The sequence below is a fragment of the Acinonyx jubatus genome, chromosome D1 (genome assembly GCF_027475565.1).
Source record: "Acinonyx jubatus isolate Ajub_Pintada_27869175 chromosome D1, VMU_Ajub_asm_v1.0, whole genome shotgun sequence".
Taxonomy (NCBI): Eukaryota; Metazoa; Chordata; class Mammalia; order Carnivora; family Felidae; genus Acinonyx; species Acinonyx jubatus.
The window spans coordinates 26,620,843-26,643,222 of record NC_069390.1 but is presented as its reverse complement, the minus strand read 5'-3'; the positions used below and the strand labels follow the sequence as shown (position 1 = coordinate 26,643,222).

The 22,380-nt window shown below is 40.4% G+C and overlaps 1 protein-coding gene across 1 annotated transcript in view; it reads left to right on the top strand.

Moving 5' to 3' along the window:
• Window positions 1–21,949, top strand: part of CAT (catalase) — a 35,840-nt gene extending 13,891 nt beyond the window's left edge. The window contains exons 3-13 of the mRNA XM_015074393.3: window positions 668–778; window positions 1,984–2,114; window positions 2,611–2,715; window positions 3,313–3,438; window positions 6,224–6,415; window positions 6,864–7,016; window positions 10,040–10,178; window positions 13,026–13,156; window positions 18,889–18,996; window positions 20,729–20,812; window positions 21,133–21,949. Coding sequence (XP_014929879.1) covers window positions 668–778; window positions 1,984–2,114; window positions 2,611–2,715; window positions 3,313–3,438; window positions 6,224–6,415; window positions 6,864–7,016; window positions 10,040–10,178; window positions 13,026–13,156; window positions 18,889–18,996; window positions 20,729–20,812; window positions 21,133–21,198 — 1,346 coding nt within the window. The 3' untranslated portion in view covers window positions 21,199–21,949. The remainder of the gene's footprint in view (window positions 1–667; window positions 779–1,983; window positions 2,115–2,610; window positions 2,716–3,312; window positions 3,439–6,223; window positions 6,416–6,863; window positions 7,017–10,039; window positions 10,179–13,025; window positions 13,157–18,888; window positions 18,997–20,728; window positions 20,813–21,132) is intronic.
• The last annotated feature ends 431 nt before the right edge of the window (window positions 21,950–22,380 follow it).

Below are 22,380 nucleotides of genomic sequence, written 5' to 3'. Positions count from 1 at the left end.
CTTTTTGTCCAAAAGTTGTGAAAACTTTTATCTTGCTTTTATTACAGAAACAAAAGATAGGGTGCTGTTTAGAATAAAGCCAAAAACTCAATTGGACAAGCAAGCTTGATGGGAAGGAAGAAAAAATTTTTCTCCTAGCTGCTTGCTTGGACTCCCGGTTAGAACTTTCTAGTTTTTTTATTTTTTTCTTCCATCCCTCTCCAGCTTTTTCTGTGTGGCTTTTCCATCACGACTTTGGTATGCTGTTTAGTTTGTTGTTTGGCCTGTGGTGTCTTATTTGTGTTTATCCTATTCTTTCTTTCCCTGTGTTTTCTCCTCTTCTCCCTGTTCTTCTCTTCATCTCCTAGGTCCTACCTGTACTTCAAGGCCTCCTCAGGCCCTGTGTCCTTGGGTCAGCCTTGACTTGCTACTTCCACCCCCACTCGTCTCTTTTTCTTCTTGGCTCCAGCTGTGTAGCCCTTGGGTTACCGCTGAGTGGTAATAGGACTTTGCATTTTGTCCCCATTCATTTTGTGTTTGGCCATCTATCTCCCCTTCTCCCATCATCTCAGAAGCTCCCAGAAGGCCAGTGCCGAACCATCGGCTTCCCTTGTCACCTAGCTGCCTATTGGGGGCCCAGTGGTCTGTGATGGTCTCACGATGAGGGTTTCTGTGTCTTTCTCATTAGGAGCTTTTGGCTACTTCGAGGTCACTCATGACATTACCAAATACTGCAAAGCAAAGGTGTTTGAGCATATTGGAAAGAGGACTCCCATTGCGGTTCGATTCTCTACTGTCGGTAAGTCCATCTGTTTGGGTGACTGGCACTGCGTAACTCAACCCTGTACCTTATTTTGGGCATTTATAACTTCATTTCAAGGAAAGCGTATTAGAAGGTAGAAAAAAAAAACACTTCTCCAAATTATACCAGGTTTTTACAGCAGAAAAATTGTTTTCGAGCCATGCAGGAAGTTACTTTTAATTCTGTTTGTCGAGGTCTTAGGAAATCACACTTATGCAGAGGCCACCACTGCAATTCTGTGACATTTGGAAAGAACCTTCCCACAAGTGGTTGCCTCAGATGGAAATGTGGAGTGGGAAGCTTATTCAGTAACCACAACAGCTACCCTTTATTGGGAATTAACTCCGTGTCATTCATCGTTGGGCACTTTACAGATATTGTCTGTAATCTCATCTGTAGGATCTGCTTTGCAGGGTGGGGCTGTTTCTATTTCCAGTGGTTAAGTGATTTTTTTCAGTAGCACGAGTAAGAATTAGATCTATCAACTACATCTTAATACACCACATGCATGAATAATTCCATTTCTGTTTCAGTCTGTGTTTGTGCATTTTTAAAATACTGTGGATGCAAAAAATAAATGACGCTAAGAATAAGAATCTATATTTTAACTCATTTTCTTGATATTAACCTCATAATTTTGACAACTCACTTATTCTCTTTGTTTACTACCTTAATCTTTACAATTATTTTCTTCCTTTATTTTAATTTAAAATTTAATTACCTGTTTGAACTATTTTATGTTAAGTGGGTAATCTTTTCAGCTTTTACAGTTATGTAAAACTCTCCTTTTTTTTTTTTTTAATGTTTTTTATTTATTTTTGAGACAGAGAGAGACAGAGCATGAGCAGGGGAGGGGCAGAGAGAGAGGGAAACACAGAATCTGAAGCAGACTCTGGGCTCTGAGCTGTCTGCACAGAGCCTGACACCAGGCTCGAACTCACAAACCAGGAGATCATTACCTGAGCCGAAGTCGGACGCTCAACTGACTGAGCCACCCAGGCACCTCAAAAACTCTCTCTTCTTAATCTCAATTATTTTGTTTAATTTGGGGACTGAATTGGCTGGCAGGTGGTAGAAATAATGGCTCAGGCACTTAAGTGACTGATTTCCTTCTAGGAAGTGGGTTGGAAAGCATAGATCCTAATGTTTTTTTATGACCTTAGGCTTGCTTATGCCTCATTTTTCCCATTTGAACCTTCTAGCTGGAGAGTCGGGCTCAGCTGACACAGTTCGGGACCCTCGTGGGTTTGCAGTGAAATTTTACACAGAGGATGGTAATTGGGATCTTGTTGGAAATAACACTCCCATTTTTTTCATCAGGGATGCCATACTGGTAGGTGATAAAGTATCTTGCACTCTGCAAATGTTTGTTGATTTAAATTGGTTTCAGACAATCTGTTTTGACTGTCCTTTGAGGAGAGGCCTTGGGAAAAGCAGAAAGAAGAGAATTTGGGTTTGTTGGATTGCCTTTTAAAGCACGTTTTTCTGTATTTAGTATCTTTTTATGAGATCAAGTAACAATTACTGTTGGTCCTCAGTTTGGCATTTCAAGATTCACTGACTTAATGGGAATAGTCCAGTTTTCCATGTAATGGGACTATTCCCATTAAGGCCATGAATGAAAAGAGGCACTTTGTCCTGGGAACATGCAGAGGGTAAATTTTGTTTTAGGGTTTGGCAGTGTGAAATTCTGGGATTATACTATTCAGAATTATCATCCAACAATTATAACAATTATATTGCTTACCTAACAATAGGCAATGTATAATGTAAGACACCGTCACTCTGATAAACTTGATTTTTGGATTTTTGTCTCCTTTTCTGTTTAGTTTCCATCCTTTATCCACAGTCAAAAGAGAAACCCTCAAACGCACCTGAAGGATCCGGACATGGTCTGGGACTTCTGGAGCCTGCGCCCTGAGTCTCTGCATCAGGTGGGGGCTCTCCTTTTTCACTGTATCAGAACATGTCACTGTTAATTATGCGCCGTAGTGCCATTTCTCCAGTGCTGGTTATCTCACTGCACTTGGTTTCTGACTTTCTTTTTGGGAGGCTTCCTCAGGTTGCTTGATCCTGAAGAGTCTTATAATCTGCATTTGTTCATCTTCCCTTATTCATAGGCCTTAAATGATCTAGAAACATTATCAATTGATATTTCCCAATACTAAGGATTAAAGCCTCTAGTATGAAGTAAAGCTCTTTGTTATCAGGGAGAGAAGGGAAAAGTGGTACCAAACACGTTTACTGTTAAAATAGATTTTGAATAACAAGTTAGCTAGTTTTCAGATTTGCTTTTGCTTTTCTTTATAGAATTTTGAGCCATGAGGCTAATGATTTACATATCATTCTGCTTTAAAATTCTTGTTATTTTGTATAAATGATACTAATGATAACCTTTCCTGTGGGTACTTGGTTAGTGTGTCCCATGTCATTAAGAGATTTTTTTGGAAACTTAGGAATGTCTTAAGAATCTAGGATGTTTTGATTGAAACTGAAAAAATTTAGGCTTTATTTACTTTTCTGTTTCTTAGGTTTCTTTCTTGTTCAGTGATCGAGGGATTCCAGATGGACACAGGCACATGAATGGATATGGATCGCATACTTTCAAGCTGGTTAATGCGAGTGGAGAGGTAGTTTATTGCAAATTCCATTATAAGGTACGTGTTGCCTTTGGGGAAGAGGGGACAAAGCTCTCACCACCCATGTCTCCTTACTTCTCTTGAGGATTGGGCAGAGATCAAGGCCCTTTCCACCTTTCCCTTATGTCCACTCCGAAGGCTGGGAAGTATTGACTCAGTTGATCAGGACCATGACTCTTCTGTTGGCTATGCCCAAATGAACAGGTGTGTGCTGCCCTGTTAGGGGAACCGTGTGGGCTCTCTTTGGTCTCTTTCCATGTGGCCAGAGGGTAGGAACACACAGCTGCTGGCAACGGTCAAGCTCTCTTCTCCTTCTGGGGTCCTGGGAGAAGTGTGTAAATATTTGGGAAAATACTCATTTCATGCTGGTTCTCTGAGTTAATGTTTCTGGTGCTGGCAGGTGCGTATCCATTCTCCCTGGAGAGGGAAGACCTAAGGTTTTGTTTTGGGCTCAAATGTAAGGAGATAATACAGGCCTTCATGCTATATGAAAGGAGATTTCTACCATGTTTAGCCTAGCTTTCTAGACTTCTTTGTTGGAGTTTAGAGTCAAGCCTTAGCAAACAGTAAAGTATTATGTTGCTTTGCCTTTCCTAGCCCAGAGTCATCGATTTGAGCATAGATACCTTTTGTGGTCCAGGAGGGGACAGTGGCAGAAATGGGGACTTCCTGTCTATAATACCAATCTCACCATTACTCTCAATGTCTGATGCTATCTTTCCAGAAACATTTCTTCTAACTTTTTAACTCCTCCATCCATTTATTTAGCATTTATCAAGGGTATATTCTGAATAGGGAAAAAAGTAAAATCAGTTACAAATGTAAGAAAATAAAAATTCTGTTTTTTTTCATTTACTTTCATACAATCATATCAAATAACTTTCCTTCAGGGGAAGCTTTGAGAACATTTGAATTAATTGAAGTGTTTTAAAGGGCTCTTCTTTCTTACTATGATCTTGGCATTTGTTGCAATAAGCAGTATTCTCAGAGAACTCTAGAAGGTTATTTAAAGAATCTCTGGTTGCCTAAGAACATGTTTCCAAATACTACTGCTAAAATAAGCACAAACAGAAGTGGACTGAGGACAAATGCAGTCTCCCTCCTAATGGTATCTGTCCCAAGACCTGTTTTTTCCTTCTGTCCTGTTTTAATCTTTATCTGAACAACTTATGTATGTATATCAAACAGGAAAACTGTCTCCCCTCTTTATACTTATAACTTGGATCTATAATCTTTGGCAAGGAACAGTTTTAAGAAACAGTTGCCCTGTGGGCTTGTAAGTGCCAAGAGGAGAGGTGTAGTGTCACTGGGAGCCAGACTAAGTGATTGTGTCTGGTGCACTGGCATGGTGGTGGCTTTGTAGTTGGACCAGTCTGAATTCACCTCTTCCCTCTTCTAGATAACTGTGACTTGGTCTACTATTATTGAAAGTTCTCTGTGCTCCAGCTTTGTCACTCTAAAATTGGGATAATCATAGCAACTGTCCATGATCCTGCGAGGATTGGGTTGCTTATGGGTCTCTTCAGCAGAGGGCCCTGGGATAGCCTGAGACCTGGATACTGATACTTGGATGTATCAGTCTGGATTATTCTGACCTATGGTTAGTCTTTTCTGAACCCAAGGGAATTCAATTAAAATCAGAAAAGTATTGCAATATTATTGCACAATTTAATGGATTCGCTCTCTGGGTGATCTGCAGACGGTGACCTCCAGTTTTAAATCTGGAAGGTGATTGTACTTCTGGTCTGATAGTAAGAAGAGTTCAGGTCTTGCCACTGGTTAGAGAGACTTGAGATTTTTGTGATAGAAAGAGTTTCAGAGTTCACTTTGCTGAGGAAATCTTTCGAAGCTTGGCTTGTGGGGATCTTCAGAATAAGATATAGGTGGAAATCTGTTGAAGAGCAGTATGGTGTGATAATAGGAACACTGGTGACAGTGACTAACTTATTTGGGTTTTAATGGCTTGCTTGGGAAGTCAGAATACTAATTTTGCCTACTCATAGTCAGAGAATTGGTTCAGAGTGGCTCTACTGAAGTTCTTTTCAGCTGTATGAACTATGATTCTATGATTTCTTTTAAAAAAAGGAAGACAGTAGAGGTGGAGGGATGCTAGCTGAGCATAATCTCAGTAATTTATTTGAGCTATTATAAAATAGGGAGTTAAAAATTACTTCATGAAAAAAGATAGTCCTTTTATTAATTTTTTGCTCATTTAAAAAATATTTTTTGCTCTTTTTTTCTGATTTGAAAAGTAATATGAGTATAACAATTGAAATAATAGCCACCTGGAAAACAATTTTGATGTTCCTCAAGAAATCAAACATAGAATTACCATATTACCTGGCAACTTTATTTTGAGATATATACTCAAAAAAATCTACTGAATTGGACACTTTAAAATGGTTAAAGTGGTACATTTTATGTTTTGTATATGTTACACCAAAAAGTTTTTGGCTTTCCTGAAGACAGTGTCACAGCATTCTTATTATGGGTGAGACGTTGAAAATCAACTATATGTTAAGAGTTAAATTAAAAAAATTCAGGGTACAGAAAGGGAAAGAGAGGACTAATTTTAAATATGAAATGCACCTACAGAATCCCTGCATATTTAAAAGAATGAGGATAACCAAGTGGAATTTCTTGTTGATAAATTCATATTTGGATCAGAGTTGAAGAGTAGAATTGTCACAAGGAAGGTCCAGTGTTTGTGTAGCATTGCTCATCCTCCTCAATGCATAACTGATTAAAGTTCCGTAACTTTGCCAGTACGTTTCAGTGTGAGCCTCTTTCTCTGATTCTGCAGACTGACCAGGGCATCAAAAACCTTTCTGTTGAAGACGCAGCACGACTTTCCCAGGAAGATCCTGACTATGGCCTCCGAGACCTTTTCAATGCCATCGCCACAGGCAACTACCCCTCCTGGACTTTTTACATCCAGGTCATGACGTTCAGTGAGGCAGAAACCTTTCCATTTAATCCATTTGATGTCACCAAGGTGAGTCCGTTGACAACCAAATTGTTTTCTTTTTTAAGTCTCTTTGTGCCTAATTTTACAGATTCCAGTCAAGCATTCATAATGATAGAGAAGTCACGTACAAAATGGCAGTGGTGCCTCTTTGGATTTTCCTAATCTGTGCATCACACTTCTAGTTCCTGTTTGCTGAGTTCACTGAGTTCTTCTAGGTGGCTTGATCTATCGTTATTAGCAGGGAATAGCTAATCAAGATTAGCAGATCTTGAAAAGCTGATGTACTTGTGCCCAGGGAAGATGTCAATATTTACCATTAACTGGTGTGAAAGATTTAACCAATGTACTCAGTTGAAGTTCTTTTCATTTTATTGGATTAAAAAAATCACTATTTTCACTTATTATCATGGGCTTCATTATATTAGTTTCCTGTAGTTGGTTGTCTGGTAATTGTGAATATGACATTTATTTTTAGGTTTGGCCTCACAAAGACTACCCTCTTATCCCAGTTGGTAAACTGGTTTTAAACCGGAATCCAGTGAATTACTTCGCTGAGGTTGAACAGATGGCATTTGACCCAAGCAACATGCCACCTGGAATTGAGCCCAGCCCTGACAAAATGCTTCAGGTAAACCTGGTGGATTGAGATGTTCAGAGGCAGGAGCACACATATATGTGTGCGTGGGCCTACCCCCCCCCCCACCCCCCCCACACACACACACAGACACACACACACTGTGTAATTTGGCCTGACTTTTGTATGAAGAATTAACCAAAACATCACTTAAATTTTCATCTAGGTCCTTAGTTTCCTCAGTTCCTGTGGGTCTGACTGAAGCATTCGTAAATTATAGTATTACAGTATAAAGCAAATTTCACAGTAAAGTCTTTCAGTATGTTAAGACTTTGACATTTAGTCTCTTAGTTTAAAAGAAGTTACATTAGAAAAACCTCAGCTATCCATAGAGTAAAGAAAGCACTCTTTGTTCAGTCTGTAATTGATGGGAGGGAATATTATTAATTGATTATAACACCTTGGTCAGTATAACTTGATTCATTTCCTCTTCCATGGTGATGCTTGAATTTTTCCATCTGTAAAAGGAGACAGGAGATGGTTTTTATGAACTAAATGTCTGTTGCCACTGATTGAAGGCAGTGGGTTAATTTAACCATTTGTCTCAGTAATGTTCCTACTCATTCACTATTTTTTTTTTTAATCACTTTCCATTATGCTCTTTCAAGAGTAGAAAGAGTAGGGGAGCCTGGGTGGCTCATTTGGTTAAACGTCCGACTCTTGATTTCGACACCTATCATTATGTCTAGGTTCATGGGATTGAACCCAAGGTCAGGCTCTGCCCTGACAGCTCAGAACCTGCTTGGGATTCGCTCTCTCCCTCTCTCTATGCCTCTTCCATCCCCTTGTCCAAAGTAAATAAACATAAAAAAAAGAGTAGAAATAGGGAAAAATATTTTTGGGGGGCCAGAAATCAGTAGGAAAATAATTGGTTTAATAATTAGTGAGTAAATCAATCTCTTGTGTTTTTGGACTCTGACCATGATACAGGGGTTAAAGATCATTACCCCAGATCAGACCATAGTGACAGATGGATGCTTCTTATATAAGTGTCCAAGTCCAGTTCAGGAGTCACTGTCCATGGAGACAAGCTAAGGTGCCCTGTATTTTTTTTTTAATAGAACCTTGTTTGATTTGACATTGGGAACATTTGGGACTTTTATAGAAAATAAGTTTTTGTTCGTTTTCAGTTCAATTTAACTACTATAAATTGAATACCTCTGTGTGTGGCAAACTGTCCTGGCTGCTATAACAGATATAAAGACTGAAAATAACTATAATATAAAGCAGAAGGCTCCGTGAATCAGGAGAAATCTTGTCTGTTAGGAGGATGATGACAGAGTTTTGAGAATGAGCTATCACTTGAGATAGCTTTTGAAGAATGGATAGGATTTCAGTTTTCAACAGAGATGAAATGGGGCAGGAGAGAGACCTGAGTATAGATACAATGGTGGACCGTATTTAAACTGTAAGCAGTCACTTTTTCCTGAAGTAGAAGACGTAGGATTGGGTACATGGAACATACGTCAGAGGGGACTTCAGTGCTTAAGTAGAAGTTTGTACAGTTAGACCTTTTAGGAAAAGAAGGTTTCTTCCGTTTTGAGAAATGTGATCTGTGATCAAGTAGCATCGCTACAGTTGGTGACAGAACAAGAGAGAAGTGAAGGTTAGGGAGGAGAGAAGAAAGGCCAAGCAGAGTGCAGAGGATAGGCAGAAGTGCCTGTGTTGAAAATGGAAAGGAAAGGAAGCCAAGACAGCATGACCCTGGGCCCTCAACCTCCCCGCCTGGAGTTGGAAGGCGGCTGGACCATGTGAAGGAGGTTAATGGGATTTGTCAAGGCATGAACTTGGCACGGGTAGAGCCAAGACTGCATAGCCTTGGCATTGAGGAAACAGGGTGAGGAGCAAATGTCATCAAAATTCTTTTCACAATCCGTGTCACCATGGGTCTCTGGGACCACAGTGAGACATGGAGACAGTTAACAACACCAAGTCATACAATTAGAAGAGCACTGAAGCATTGGGTGGAGGCCTAGGCCCAGGGGAAAGGACCACAGATCAAATACATGTTCTCTGCAACAAGAAAAAATAAATGTCTAAGCCATTTCATTGAAACTGTTGGGAAGAGAGTCCTGAGAAAAGATGATAAATGCAAACCATGCAATTATATGGGTGAATTGAATTATATGAATGAATCATACAATTTCTATCAGCATGGTGGTTGTGGCAAACATGTATTTTATATTCAAAGTGCTGTCGTTACAGTTTTTTAAAAGTGTGTTTAGAAAGTGAAAGGGCTTTATGGAGTGGGCGCAGTCAAGATATCAGTCCCTAGCCCAGTTTTTCCACAACTTCTCAAGTCATTGGCTGTGAGTTCTAATGCCTTGGAGCATGTGAGGAGACATGTAGGGAAGAACCGTGATACTCCTTTAGCCACTTGGTGACCAGTGAGGAAAGGTTTAAAGTAGGTAAGTAACGTAATCGGTGTGGGGCCTTAGGCCCATTCTTGTGGCGGGAGTGTGTAGGACGATACTGTCGGAGGAGGGGCGGGAAGCGGAGAGCCAGTGAGGAGAACTTTGAAATTACTCCAACGGGAGCTGAGGAGTGTCCGAGGGTGGTAGTGGTTGTATGGTAATGGACGGTGGGTTCAGTTACCTTTCAGCAAGGTCACGTTCATAAATTTTCAAGGGTCATCCAAAGTGGTAAGCCAGATCACCATGAAAAGGACACAGATTCCAGTTAGTTGCCTACGATGTGATACATCTCTGAGAGTAGGAAGTAATATAAGACAGGACGCTAACTTGTTATTTGAGAAAACAAAGGAGTTCTTACCTAGAACAGGTGTGAAAATCTGGAGTTGTTTCGCTGTGTGACGTGGAAGATTAAGAGCTGTTCAGTTAGGGAGAACTCATTTCATAAGGGAAGAAACTTTGCTGTCTTCAGGGGATAGTAGGCAGCATTTTGTGGTAACCCGGTACAGAGTGCTTTGTGCTACAAAGTTGAGAATGAAGTTTATAGACCCTTCTGTTTTGTTTGTTACTGCACAGCACCAATGCCTGTTTCATTTATAACTGTAGGGCCGCCTTTTTGCCTATCCTGACACCCACCGCCACCGCCTGGGACCCAACTATCTTCAGATACCTGTGAACTGTCCTTTCCGTGCTCGAGTGGCCAACTACCAGCGTGACGGCCCCATGTGCATGGTCGACAATCAGGGTACGCCTAAGACATTCGGCTCGCCCAGGGAGGGCAGAGGGCCCTGCTGAGCGGGGAGAGGGCAGGGGACGCCATGCCAGGCCAGCGGTTTGCCGTGTCCTGCTCTGTGGAGAAGACCCAGGGGACCTTCTCCTCTATGAAGCAAGGAAAGTTTATCTGTATACTTTATCTGATAGGTTTTATTGACAGTTCCCATCTCACATTTTTACTTGCTGTCCATCTGATAGTGAAAGGCAGGGAGGAAAATCCTTCACACACTGGCTGTTGTCGAGTAGCATTCAATTTAGGGGTTAGGTTTTAGGGACTTCACAAAGTAGATAGTTTATTAAATCGCTAGGACTTGGACTCTTGGAAGTGCAACAGCCAAGAGTTCCTGTTTCTTGTTCCTCTTTGCACTTAGCCGGGGCTGAGGAGGAGCAAATGTAGCTAGAGTTCAGAGGGGATGGGGCAGGTGAGATAAGGGAGACAGAGTAAATCAAGGCATTCTTCCCTTTTCACTAAGGGCATGTAGTTGAATTCATGTAAATCAACTGGTGAGATGAGACTGTAGTGCATCATTTTGTTTTTTGGAACTCATTTTTCAAATTTATGATTTTTTTCTTTTGACTTCTGTTTTTGGTGCCATGTATCAGCAGCTTCTATTTGTGATAACTTGTTCTAATTAGAGACTGTTTAATTAATGTTTTTTTCCTTTTAATATTTTCTAGCTTAATATAGATTTTAATTTTCTTTTTGTTTTCTATTTAGGACACATTTATTTTAGTAATAGGCTGCTTACATTGATCCCTTTAGAAATTTTACTGATGATTTATATTTATATCTATGGCTATAGATGTCTATATTCAAAGATGACTTTTCTATGATAATAATAATAATACATGTGCCCTAAAGAAAATTTAGAAAACATAAGGGAAAGAAGAGAAGGGAGAAGGAAAACCCACTTATAGCCCCAGCCCTCAGAGACCACAACTGTTGCATTTTGCTGTATTTCTTGCTGTATTTTTTTCTGTGACTATTTTTTATATACTTAAGATTATTTTGTTTATGTGATTTTGTGCCTTGCATTTGTTATCATCATGACTAAGCCTTTTCTATGTATTTAACAAGTTTATTTACTCACTAACTGATTATATTAGGTGTTTGCAATACTTCTGCTTTCTGAGGTTTATAGGGCTAACGGGGTGTGTTATTACCCAAAGTAATTGATACTTCCTTGTATCTGTCTTCTGTATTTTTATTGTAAAGTGATTTTTTTTCTTTCATATTCCTGTCCTTCTGTTATTGAGACTACCTGTATCAGAGAGGTTCATGTAGATTTCAGAACTTCATTAATTAGTACCTGTTTCATGTTTATCATTCTTGTTTACCATTATAGTGGCACATGTATGAGAAAACTACTTAAGGATACATTTTGACACACCCTTTGCCCAGTTTTAAAAGCCAAGCATTTGGGTTGTGCTCTTGAGTTTTGATGAAAGAGCTTAATTGTTTCCAGCAGTCAAAGACTTGAAGACAACTCCTACTTTGAGTAAAGGTCGGAACTTATTTGGAAATAGAATTTTAAAATTACCCAAATAGGCACATTTCAAAAAGCTAATTCTAAATGCAGAAGACCACTGTAGTGGCTGGTTGTTGGAGCACAACACCTTTGATATAGATGAAGCTCACCTAGAATGACTTCCAAGGGCTAGTAATTGGGCTCCGTAATAGTATGGTGCCTTCCTTCTTCCTACATGCACTTGGTACCTTGATCAGTGTCATGTATAGGTGCATCTTGATTATTCACTCTGGATAATCTGTTCTGGCAGTGAGCTGGTTAAAGTTCCAAGCTCAGACTGGTTTGTTCAGAACACTTACTATGTTTCTAGGCCACTCCTATTTAGGCAGCATGTGCTCAGGTAACTCAAGCTTCGGCTAATACCAGTCAAAGCAGGTAGGAAAGTAAATATGCCAAAATGAAAAAGAAAAGCCTTTTCATTTATTCCAGAAGTTGTAAACTAGGTTTTGATTATATTTTATCCTTATTTTTTCTAGAAGTCTAGATAAAATGAGTGCTGACATACCTGAAATACCAAATTTTTTTGAAAACCCTTTTTTATTCATCTGTGGAGGGAAGCGAAAGTGAAGCTAGAGCTGAATAAAGTCATAGTCAATAAAGGAAAGAGACTTCGAGAATCTTAAAAACCTTGAAGGAAGGGTGAAGGAGAGCTCTGGAATGGGAAATGGGAAGATGGTTGTGCTGCAGTGGAAGGCACAAAAAAGATCCCCGACACCAGCTCTGCCACTAGTTACCACGTGACCATGCGGCAGGCAGTTAACAGCTCAGGGCTCCGTTTATGTGTCTGTAGATTGAAGGAGCAGAGCAACTTTCAGTTGCTCCCAAGAATTCTGTGATTTGGTGTTTGAATTGAGCTCAAGCCCAAATGCAACTCTCAGATTTGAAATGTGTCTTTGGGTCTCTTCTTCTGTGGGGGCCAGATCAAACCTGTATGAATATATTCGTACTGGTAAGCACCAGAGGATTTTAAAGGTCAGATCCCTTGAAGTGTTCAAGCAACCTTGAGATCTCTTCAGCAAGACCCAGAGTGGGCCCGCCCATGTGAGGGCATTTGGAAGCTGGCATTGTTCTTTAAGAATCTGAGTCCTGCCTGTAGCTAAACAGAAGACCTTAAAAATAATAGGTACATGGCATGCACATGTATTGTATGTGTATATACGCAGGCATGTGTGTGTATATATGTGTATATGTAATTGCCACTTGAATTATATCTTATCACGTTGACTGTTTTCAGACTTACTTCAGTTTTCATCTCCCTAAGTGAATCCGTATGGTTTTTTTTTTTGAAGGTGGTGCTCCAAATTATTACCCCAATAGCTTTAGCGCCCCCCAAGAACAGCGCTGTGCCATCGAACATAGCAGCCGGTGTTCTCCAGATGTGCAGCGCTTCAACAGTGCCAATGAAGACAATGTCACTCAGGTAATGACTCTTTTGTCAGCCGTGAGAGGCATTAGATCAGTTTCTTGTTAGTGTCTGCATATTTCCCCCTCCTAAAGTGTCTAATATGTCTTAAACTGAATTCATGGAAGACATCCGTAATCATAAATCAGTCCCTTTATTAGATGGAGTTGGAGAGCTGTGTTGCTATGCTCTTTCAGTACAAGGTATGGAGACTCATTTCAGCTCCCCCAAATTTTATTGAAGGGGTTATAGGTGGGGGCCATTGGGGAAGCAGTGACACATAAGAATGTAAGAGATGGGCAAATAAGGCAACTAAGTACAACCACATCTAAGAAGATGGGCAGGACAGCCTAGATTTAAGGGGCTGGGACTTGATTCACAATAGCCTAGCTCTAGGAGCCTCGGTAGCAAAAGTATGCATGTTTCCACCATAGGGCACTCTGTTCATGTTACTCCACTGCTTTGCACCTGTCGTCTTCTGTTTTCTAGAACTGATTTCTTATTCTTACCATGTCCTCCCGAGTTTCTCCTCACCACCTCGTAGCTTCTGTTCTAACATTGCTCTGACCATGGCCTAACCTTCTTTATGGCTTCTTTCTCCATGTATCACTTTTTTTTTTTTTTTTTTACCATTTCTCTCTCTCTCTCTCTCTCTCTCTCTCTCTCTCTGTCTCTCAATATTTATATATCAGTTTCTGGAGAGAGGAAGTCTGATTTGACTGATCTTTTCACTTCAGGTTGCATCATTGGCCTTTGGCCAGCCTATGGTTGACTGCCCTTGGTCAAGTACCCACCCTCTTTCCAATCCCCTGTGGCTGCCTAAGAGCTGTTCTCTCTGTGGATGCACTGTAAGAGACCCTTTGACTTTATAGAGCAGCCTCCTCATTAACGTGCCCAGTACAACTTATACCTCACACAAGAGAAGAATGAAATTAAAGAGTCTAGTTGCCTTAAGAGCTCTGTTTGGGTTGCTGGTGTTAAACTTAGTATATAAACTTAGAATAGGACCTATATCTAGTTTCTCAGTTTATAAATGTGGGTTCCAAGTAAAAGATATTGAAATACATGAATTTATTCACTGTGGAGATACCTTTATTTGAAAGGCACATATGTGTATACATAGATATGTGTATATAATAAAGAAATTACTTTATAGTAGGATATAAACCACATTTAGATGAAGTTAAACACCTTCTAAAAGCCTTTTGTGGTAACTGCATTATTCTTGGTGAGGCAATATGTTACCAAGTATATTATAATACAATCCCTGCCTCTCAAAGAATTTTGCCTGCATGAGGCCTATTCCAGTGTTAAACTAGCTAATACAATGTCTGCAAAAATTAATTTAGATAGTAAGTGGCTTCTAGAGTGAGAGAATATATTTGCATTTCCTCTAACTAAAGACTCATGTCCAGAATATGTAAAAAACTTCTACAGAGCAGTGAGAAAAAGACAAATGAATCGAAAATGGGCAAAGACTTGAATAGGTACTTCACAAAAGAGGATATCCAAATGACTGAAAAACATACGAAAGGTGGTTTATCTCAGTAGTCATCAGGGATATGTAAAATGAAACCACAAAGAGATAGCACTACATATGCTCCAGGATGTCTAGAATTAAAACGACTGCCCATTCCAAGTGTTGAGAGAACGAGAAACAACTCTAACTCTCCTGTGAGTGTAAATTAGTCCAGCTGTTTCAGAGAACTGTGTATCAGGATCCATTAAAGCTAAACACGTGTGGGTCTTTTCACCTAGTAAAGTACACTCTTGTGTGGGAACCCAATAGAAATGTGTACATATGAGCACCTGAAGAAACGTACAGGACTGTTCATGTTACCAAATGTTCAACAAGAGCTTGGATAAGCACATTTGGCAAAACACAGTTAAAATATTAGAAGTCGGGGCACCCGGCTCAGTCAGTTGAGCATCTGACTTTGGCTCAGGTCATGATCTCACGGTTCGTGGGTTTGAACACTGTGTCAAGCTCTGTATTAACAGCTCGGAGCCTGGAGCCTGCTTCACATTCTGTCTCCCTTTCTCTCTGCCCCTCTCCTGCTTGCACTCTGTCTCTCTTTCTCTCTCAAAAATAAACATTAAAAAATTCAAAATATATAAATAAAATATTAGCAGTCAAAAGAACTGCCTTTTGGGAGGCAGTTGGAGGGGAAAGAAAGTGACTGGGAAAAGGGACTACAGTGGGCAGATTTCTGAGTGTGAATGATCTGGGTGGTAGTTACATAGTGTGTTCACTTACAAATCATTGAACCTCACACTTATGGTTGGTGCCCTCTACTATAGGCCTATTATACTTCAATTAATAAGCTTACTAAAGAAAAAAATCATTCTCTCACTTTGTATAGACTAGTAAAAATACCAGTTTTCTGGGGGCACCTGGGTGGCTCAGTTGGTTAAAGTGTCCAATTCTGGCTCAGGTTATGATCTCGTGGTTCACGAGTTTGAGCCCCATGTTGGGCTCTGTGCTGACAGCTCATAGCCTGGAGCCGGCTTTGGATTCTGTGTCTCTCTCTCCCTCTGCCCCTCCCCTGTTCATGCTATGTCTCTCTTTCTCTCAAAGATGAATAAACATTAAAAAAAAATGTTTAAAAAAATGTTTAAAGGGAATTTGGTCAAAGGTCTGTGGTTAAAGTGTTGGAGCTGATAAAGCTGTTCAGAATCCTTATCTGGCTAATAAATTAGAACAGCCGTCCCATGTGTGGAGTCCGTGCCACCTGTAGTGAGCAACTGTAGATGGTGGTTGCAAGCCAGGTATAAGAACATGCAGATCACAGCACCCTGGAGACTTCTTCAGTTTGACTTCCAAGTCCCAGCCTGCCTTTGACCTGAGTGGTGTGAATGCTGAAGCCAGGCTTAGATGGTAAGGGTTACATACTATTTACATTGCAGTCGTCTTGTCTGCACGATGAGATGGGGTGCTGTTCATCTCTGTTTGTACATGTACTTTTTAAAAAACTTCTTGGAGCTAGACCAGCCAGATCCTAGGCAAACAAGTTTTTTGTATGGTTTTTATTCAGTGGTGTGTTGATAAATATTAGCAGTTGTGTGCGGGGAGGGCAGGGGAAACCCTGGTTTATAGTGCTTGTCAATTTTCTTGATGAAGATATTCCCTGGAGCTGATTTTAAGCTAGCAACATGGTGTCACTGAATCTGTGGCATTGGGATATGGTGTTCAGTATTTCCACTGTAGAGATACAGCAGACACAAATAACCTCAGGAGCATAGGTTACATGTATTAATTGGGAAATCATACATTTTGGGAGTTTATTATTTTTTTTAAATTTTTTTAATGTTTATTTTTGAGAGAAAGAGAGAGAGAGACAGAGTGCAAGGAGGGGAGGAGCAGAGAGAGAGGGAGACACAGAATTGGAAGCAGGCTCCCAGCTCTGAGCTGTCAGCACAGAGCCCAGTGCGGGGCTTGAACCCATGAACCGTGGGATCATGACCTGAGCCGAAGTCAGACATTCAACCAACTGAGCCACCCAGGAACCCAGGAGTTTATTATCTTTGTTTGCAATATAATTTATTTAATTGTAAGTTTATGTAATTGAATTTTTAATAACGGCTATGGTAAGCAGGTCACAAAATTTGTGAAAAGATCACAATATGCCCTCATGAGCAAGCGGGCTCCAGCACACTACTGAAATTGCAGGACCAAATTCCTTTCAGTTTGATGGTGATTGATGGGACACAGGATGCCTTACTTCTACTCATCACACATAGACATGCTAGATTTAAAATTTTTTTAAAAAGTAGTTGAGCTGACAAACAAAATTAAATCTCTAGGAATAACAACAGTGTGTGAACATTGAAGGTATATATATTACGGTGTGTAACCAGACCCTATTTATGACTTAAGGGGGTAGGAGTTTAGGCTTCAGGCTCCTTGCGTTGCAGAGAGCTAGAATTGGGCTCTTGACATGGTGAGAGCCAGGAACCGCCAGGAACAAACTATCCACCAGACTGAGGCTGCAGCTTGTGGCATGTGGGCCCTAGATTTCCTGAGAAATTGGGGGTCCCACTCTTCTGCTCCTCTCCTCTCAGGTGAGGTCTCTGTATTCTTGTTCCACTTAGAACCATAAAGAAGCCCTGAAGTGAGAGACAGTGGGTCAGTGAACCCTGCTAGGCTTCTGCAGAGATGGTGAAAATATCACAAGACACCTTCATAACTTGGATACAGTTGGTTGTGCAGAAAACTCCTGTTGGACACGAGTCACAGGGAAAAATTACAGTACATATAGGGAAATCCATCGCCCTGAGAAATTGCACATGCAATAGATGGAAAAATCCTGTACATTATAGAATAATCTAAAAGGGCTTTAAAATAAGCATGTATACAGTATTCAAGGAGATACAGAAAGGAATATGATTTACAAGATAAGAATAGGATGTGAGGAAACAAAAACAAATAGATTTAGGAAAGATCCAAATAGATATTTTTAGAATGAAAAAGTACAATTTTTCAAATAAGAATTTAATCGATATGGGGACTCAGTGGATGATTAAGCAATATGTTAGATATAGCTAAAGAGAGAATTAGTGAATTGAGGGAGAGATCTGAGAAAATCCCCATAATGCAGTACTGTGACTGGATTGTCTTCTTATCAAAAGTCAGATTTTTAAACTTTGGTATCAAATGTAAACTTTGCTCAAATTTTTAAACAATGTTTTTATGGCTTGATATTTGATAACATATTTAGAAAAGCTATGAACATTTTGACATTTTATGAATTTGATATTTTGGATAATGGGATTTTTTTAAACTTTATAAACATTAATATAAAGTGCATAGAACAGTGCCTGGTACATTATAGGTACTCAATAAATAAGTATCGGTTGATTGAATGAATGAAATAGTAGACTAAAATCATAGCTATTACCTTTAAATGGTTGATTTCAGAAATGAACAAAGTCCATTAGGGCTCCTATACCAATACTAAGCTCCAATTTTCCATTTTAATCTATTGATACTAATTTTAGAGGTGAGCTCAATAATATAAACAAAATATCATTACTAACATGTATCTTCATAAAAAAATTTTTTTTTCATTTTATTTATTTTAGAGAGAGGGAGTGCAGGGAGGGGCAGAGAGAGAGGGAGAGAGAGAATCCCAAGCAGGCTACACACTCAGTGTGGAGCCCAATGCGGGGCTCGATCCCATGACCCTGAGATCACAACCTGAGCTGAAATCAAGAGTTGGGCGCTCAACTGACTGAGCCACCCAGGCACCCTGTGTCTTCTCCAAGAAAGCTTGGCTTCTGAAAAACTAAGGATATATATTAATGAATTAGAATTTTTTTCCTCTGTGGTTCTGGGTGAATTGAACAAAGGTTGTATTGTGCTGAGTTTCTATGTGATGACAGCTTGCACACTTTGGACTTGGCAGTGTTAAGGTGTGGTGGGATTCTTAATGGTAGACTGTATGGTTTTCTGTTCATAAGAGATTTACAAACACTGACAAAGAAGGACGTTATGAAGAAGCAGTTGTGGGCTCTGATCAACTGAATTCTTTCTGTTTTGCTTAAAATAAAACAAAAAAAAAAAGTGAGGAACTCCGCACAAATGACAATTTTAACTAGAACTTTAAATTATCCTTAAATTCTGAAATCGTTTTCATTCTTATGCCAATAAGAAGTCTTACTTTTTCATTTCAAAAGTGGCCCATCGGGTGAGTTTTGTTCATGATAAACTGGTTATTTGATTCTCTGCACTGTGCATTTTCACTGAGCAGGTGCGGACCTTCTATATGAAGGTACTGAATGAAGAGGAGAGGAAACGCCTGTGTGAGAACATTGCTGGCCATCTGAAAGATGCACAACTTTTCATCCAGAAGAAAGCGGTGAGTCACGCTTTGTAAGCTGACGGGTGACATCTGCTGGCCGAAGAGAGTGCAGCTGTGTGAAAGAACCCTTAAAAGGAAGTGTCATTTTTATTGTACTTGAGCTAATTGGACTTAAAAAAAAATCAATACTAATCCCCAGCCAACCTCTGATCCTTTTCTCTGTATTTTATCTCCAGTGAGTATGGTATATCCATTGATCCATTAGCTCCTTGTCCAGCGTATAATAATTTAGTTGAGTTCGGGTGAATTCTCTCCTATGCTCTTTATTGACTGCAGCCAAATTCTGTTCAAGAGAGTACTGTCCTATATAAAAATGTGGGTCCTGCCACAATTTTTCTTAGACTTTAGAAGATAAGAAATATAGGAGTGCCTGGGTGGTGCAGTTGGTTGAGTGTCTGACTCTTGATCTTGGCTCAGGTCACAATCTCATATTTTGTGAGTTCAAGCCCTGCATCGGGCTCTGCACTGATGGTGTGGAGCCTGCTTGGAACTCTCTCCCTCCGTCTTTCTGCCCCTCCCCCGCTTGTGCAGATGTCCACGCTCTCTCTCTCTCTCTCTCTCTCTCTCTCAAAATAAAAAAATAAACTTAAAAAATTTAAAAAGAAGGTGAGAGATACAGATTGCAACTTTATATCGTGAAGCTTGTCTGGGTGTCATGACACTTAACCCTCCTTCAGAAGCAACTAGAAACTTCCATGCTCTCTGGGGAAAACTGAGCTGCTTCCAAAACTCAGGCTGAACTTCTGAGCGGAGGTGCCGTGGTATTTCTGATGGCAGTTCACTGTGCTACACGGAGCCTTCTCACTTGGCAGTTTTCTGGCCAGCCGCAGGGCTAAGCTTCACGTAAATTTAGGCAACCCCAGTTTCCTCGTCTCGTGGTTGCTGCTTTTCTGTTCAAAGGAGCAGCTGGCCGGCAGCTCTCTGGGATGTGTTCAAAGGCCTGGAGACAGGTACCACCAGCAGGCTGGGCGCTTTCTCTGTAGGCAAAGTTCTGTGTCTTTAACTGTCTTTCACAAGTGAGTGTATGAAAAATAACCCTTTAAATTCCTGAGGCACTATTTAATTATTGCCGCCTGCAGCAGAGAGCTGGACAGTTGCTCTGTGAGATAAGGGGGTACGGGTTTTAGCTCCTCTTACTGATGAGAATGAGTGAGACAGTGTAGAAGTAGCAGAACTGGGCTCGGACCCTTGGCGTTCTTGTCTCACATGCACCGGAGCCGGGAGGCTTCATGTGGGTTCCTGGTGCCCCACCTCCTGCTGTCTGCTCAGGATCAGCCCCCGGTGAGGAATTCCTGCTTGAAGTATGTGGAGTTGTCCAGCAGGTGCCAGTGTCTTTGTGCACATCACTTAAAATTCAGGTAGCGTCTGGGCCCATTTCTGTACACGAATCACTGTGACTTGAGCCACTCTGAGGTCAGTTCATCACATCGTTAGCGCAGCTCACCTCATATGTGTTTTTCTTATAATGTTCTGTGAGGTAGGCTTAATTATCTCACTCATTTTATGGGGAGTGGACACTGAAGCTCAGAGGAATGACTTATCCAAGGTTGCTCAGCCAGTATGGGCCAGGGTTTTCCCCAGACCCCGCCCCAATCTTACCCCGTGTCGACAGAGCCTGTGTGGTTCTACCCTTCCTTCCTTCCCAACGAGTAAACACTGTGAACCGGACACTGGGGTCTGGCCTGTTAGGGGCTCGGGTAATATTTGCATCATTTTCATTTGGTTTCAGGTCAAGAACTTCAGTGATGTCCATTCTGACTATGGCGCCCGCATCCAGGCTCTTTTGGACAAATACAATGCTGAGAAACCAAAGGTGAGCCCAGTGCAGCCTGGAGGTAGAGGAAGGGTATCTAACTACGATTAGACGAGGCGTAGTTTGGTTTCCTTTTACAGTGATTCTTCTCAGGGCCAACTATTAGATTTCCGAAGCTGTCCGGACCCTCATTTGCCACGTAAAGAACTCACTTGCAAAGCCCATACTCTTCATTTTAGCTCTGGATGATATAAGGCAGTTTAGATAAATGAATTCCCAATTGTTATTATTTTAGTGTGAGCACACATTAAAGCAAAGACGAAAACCATGTTGCTGCTGAGGGAGTTAATTAACCTGCTGGTCTTGTTCTTTTCACACAGAACGCCATTCACACCTTGATGCAGCATGGGTCTCACTTGGCTGCCAGGGAGAAAGCGAATCTGTGAGAGTCAGCGCCCTGGTCCGGCCCCAGGTTGCTCTCCACCTGTGAAGCAGAGCACGGTGTCCACTCTTCGCTGGATAGAGCCTTCTCCTGTGCTAGGTGTGCAAAGGCAAGCTCATGCCTTTAAAATGATAATCCAGGTTTCTATAGCAAGTAATGCAGCAATGGCTTTTAATGCTGTTCCCCTAGAAGGAAGTGAGGGTTAGGGCTTAACCGGTCATATTAAAGAAAATGTATTTGCTTTGACATTTGGATTATTCACTTAAGATGACTGGAATGAAAGTTTCTAACAGAAAGATGATTTTATTTGATAAAAAAAAAATCTTGCTGAAGTTAGTATGTTTACATATCATCTCATGGCCTTATTAAATAAAAATATGTCTGTGATTATATAAGAAGAAAAGATAATCTGCTCAGAAATTTTAATTTTTCTCAGTTCCCTATAGAAAAAACACATTTAATGCATTGATGTTTTTTGACAGTAACTTCAGTGACATCATAGCTTAATGCTTATTCCTGCTTGGAACTGCTCAGCCTTTTTTAAACTTGGGATTACACTTATGCTAATATAGCATTGATTTTACAACAGACTGATTTGTAATTGTTACATTTTTACAATAAAATAATCTGTACATAAGAATAGAAGAATGATATTTGATTCCTTTAGGCTCTTTCTGGAATTTGGACTCAATCCGAGTATCATGTGTTATCAGATGCTTACCCTTAAAATTGAAAATAAACCAATGTCACAAGGATGCTATTGTTATTTGTTTAAGCCAGTAGCCTTCTGAGACACTGGGGACCAGGACTTTTTTTTTCTCTAGGGAAAATAGCAAATTTCTTCAAATTTGAAAATTGCCGAGATCTCTTGTCCATTAGCTCACTTGCGTATCTTTTCTTTCTTTTTTTCTTTGACTCGTCTTTGCCTGTCATACCGAAAATCAAGTAGAGTGCTTTGAAGTACTCAGTGAAAACCCGTTTTCTTTGAAAACCCTTATTCCCTTCATCTCTGATCTTGAAAACCAGTTTGCACTCTGCTCGCAGGAACTCCCTGAGATCTTTTCAATCTTCTAGTTCAAACTTCTTTAACCCCCCCACCCCCACCCCCTGCCAAATCCTACTCCCTAAATTCTTCCTGTGTGTGTTTTGAAACTATTACATTTGTCAACATAGAAAGTAAGATTAT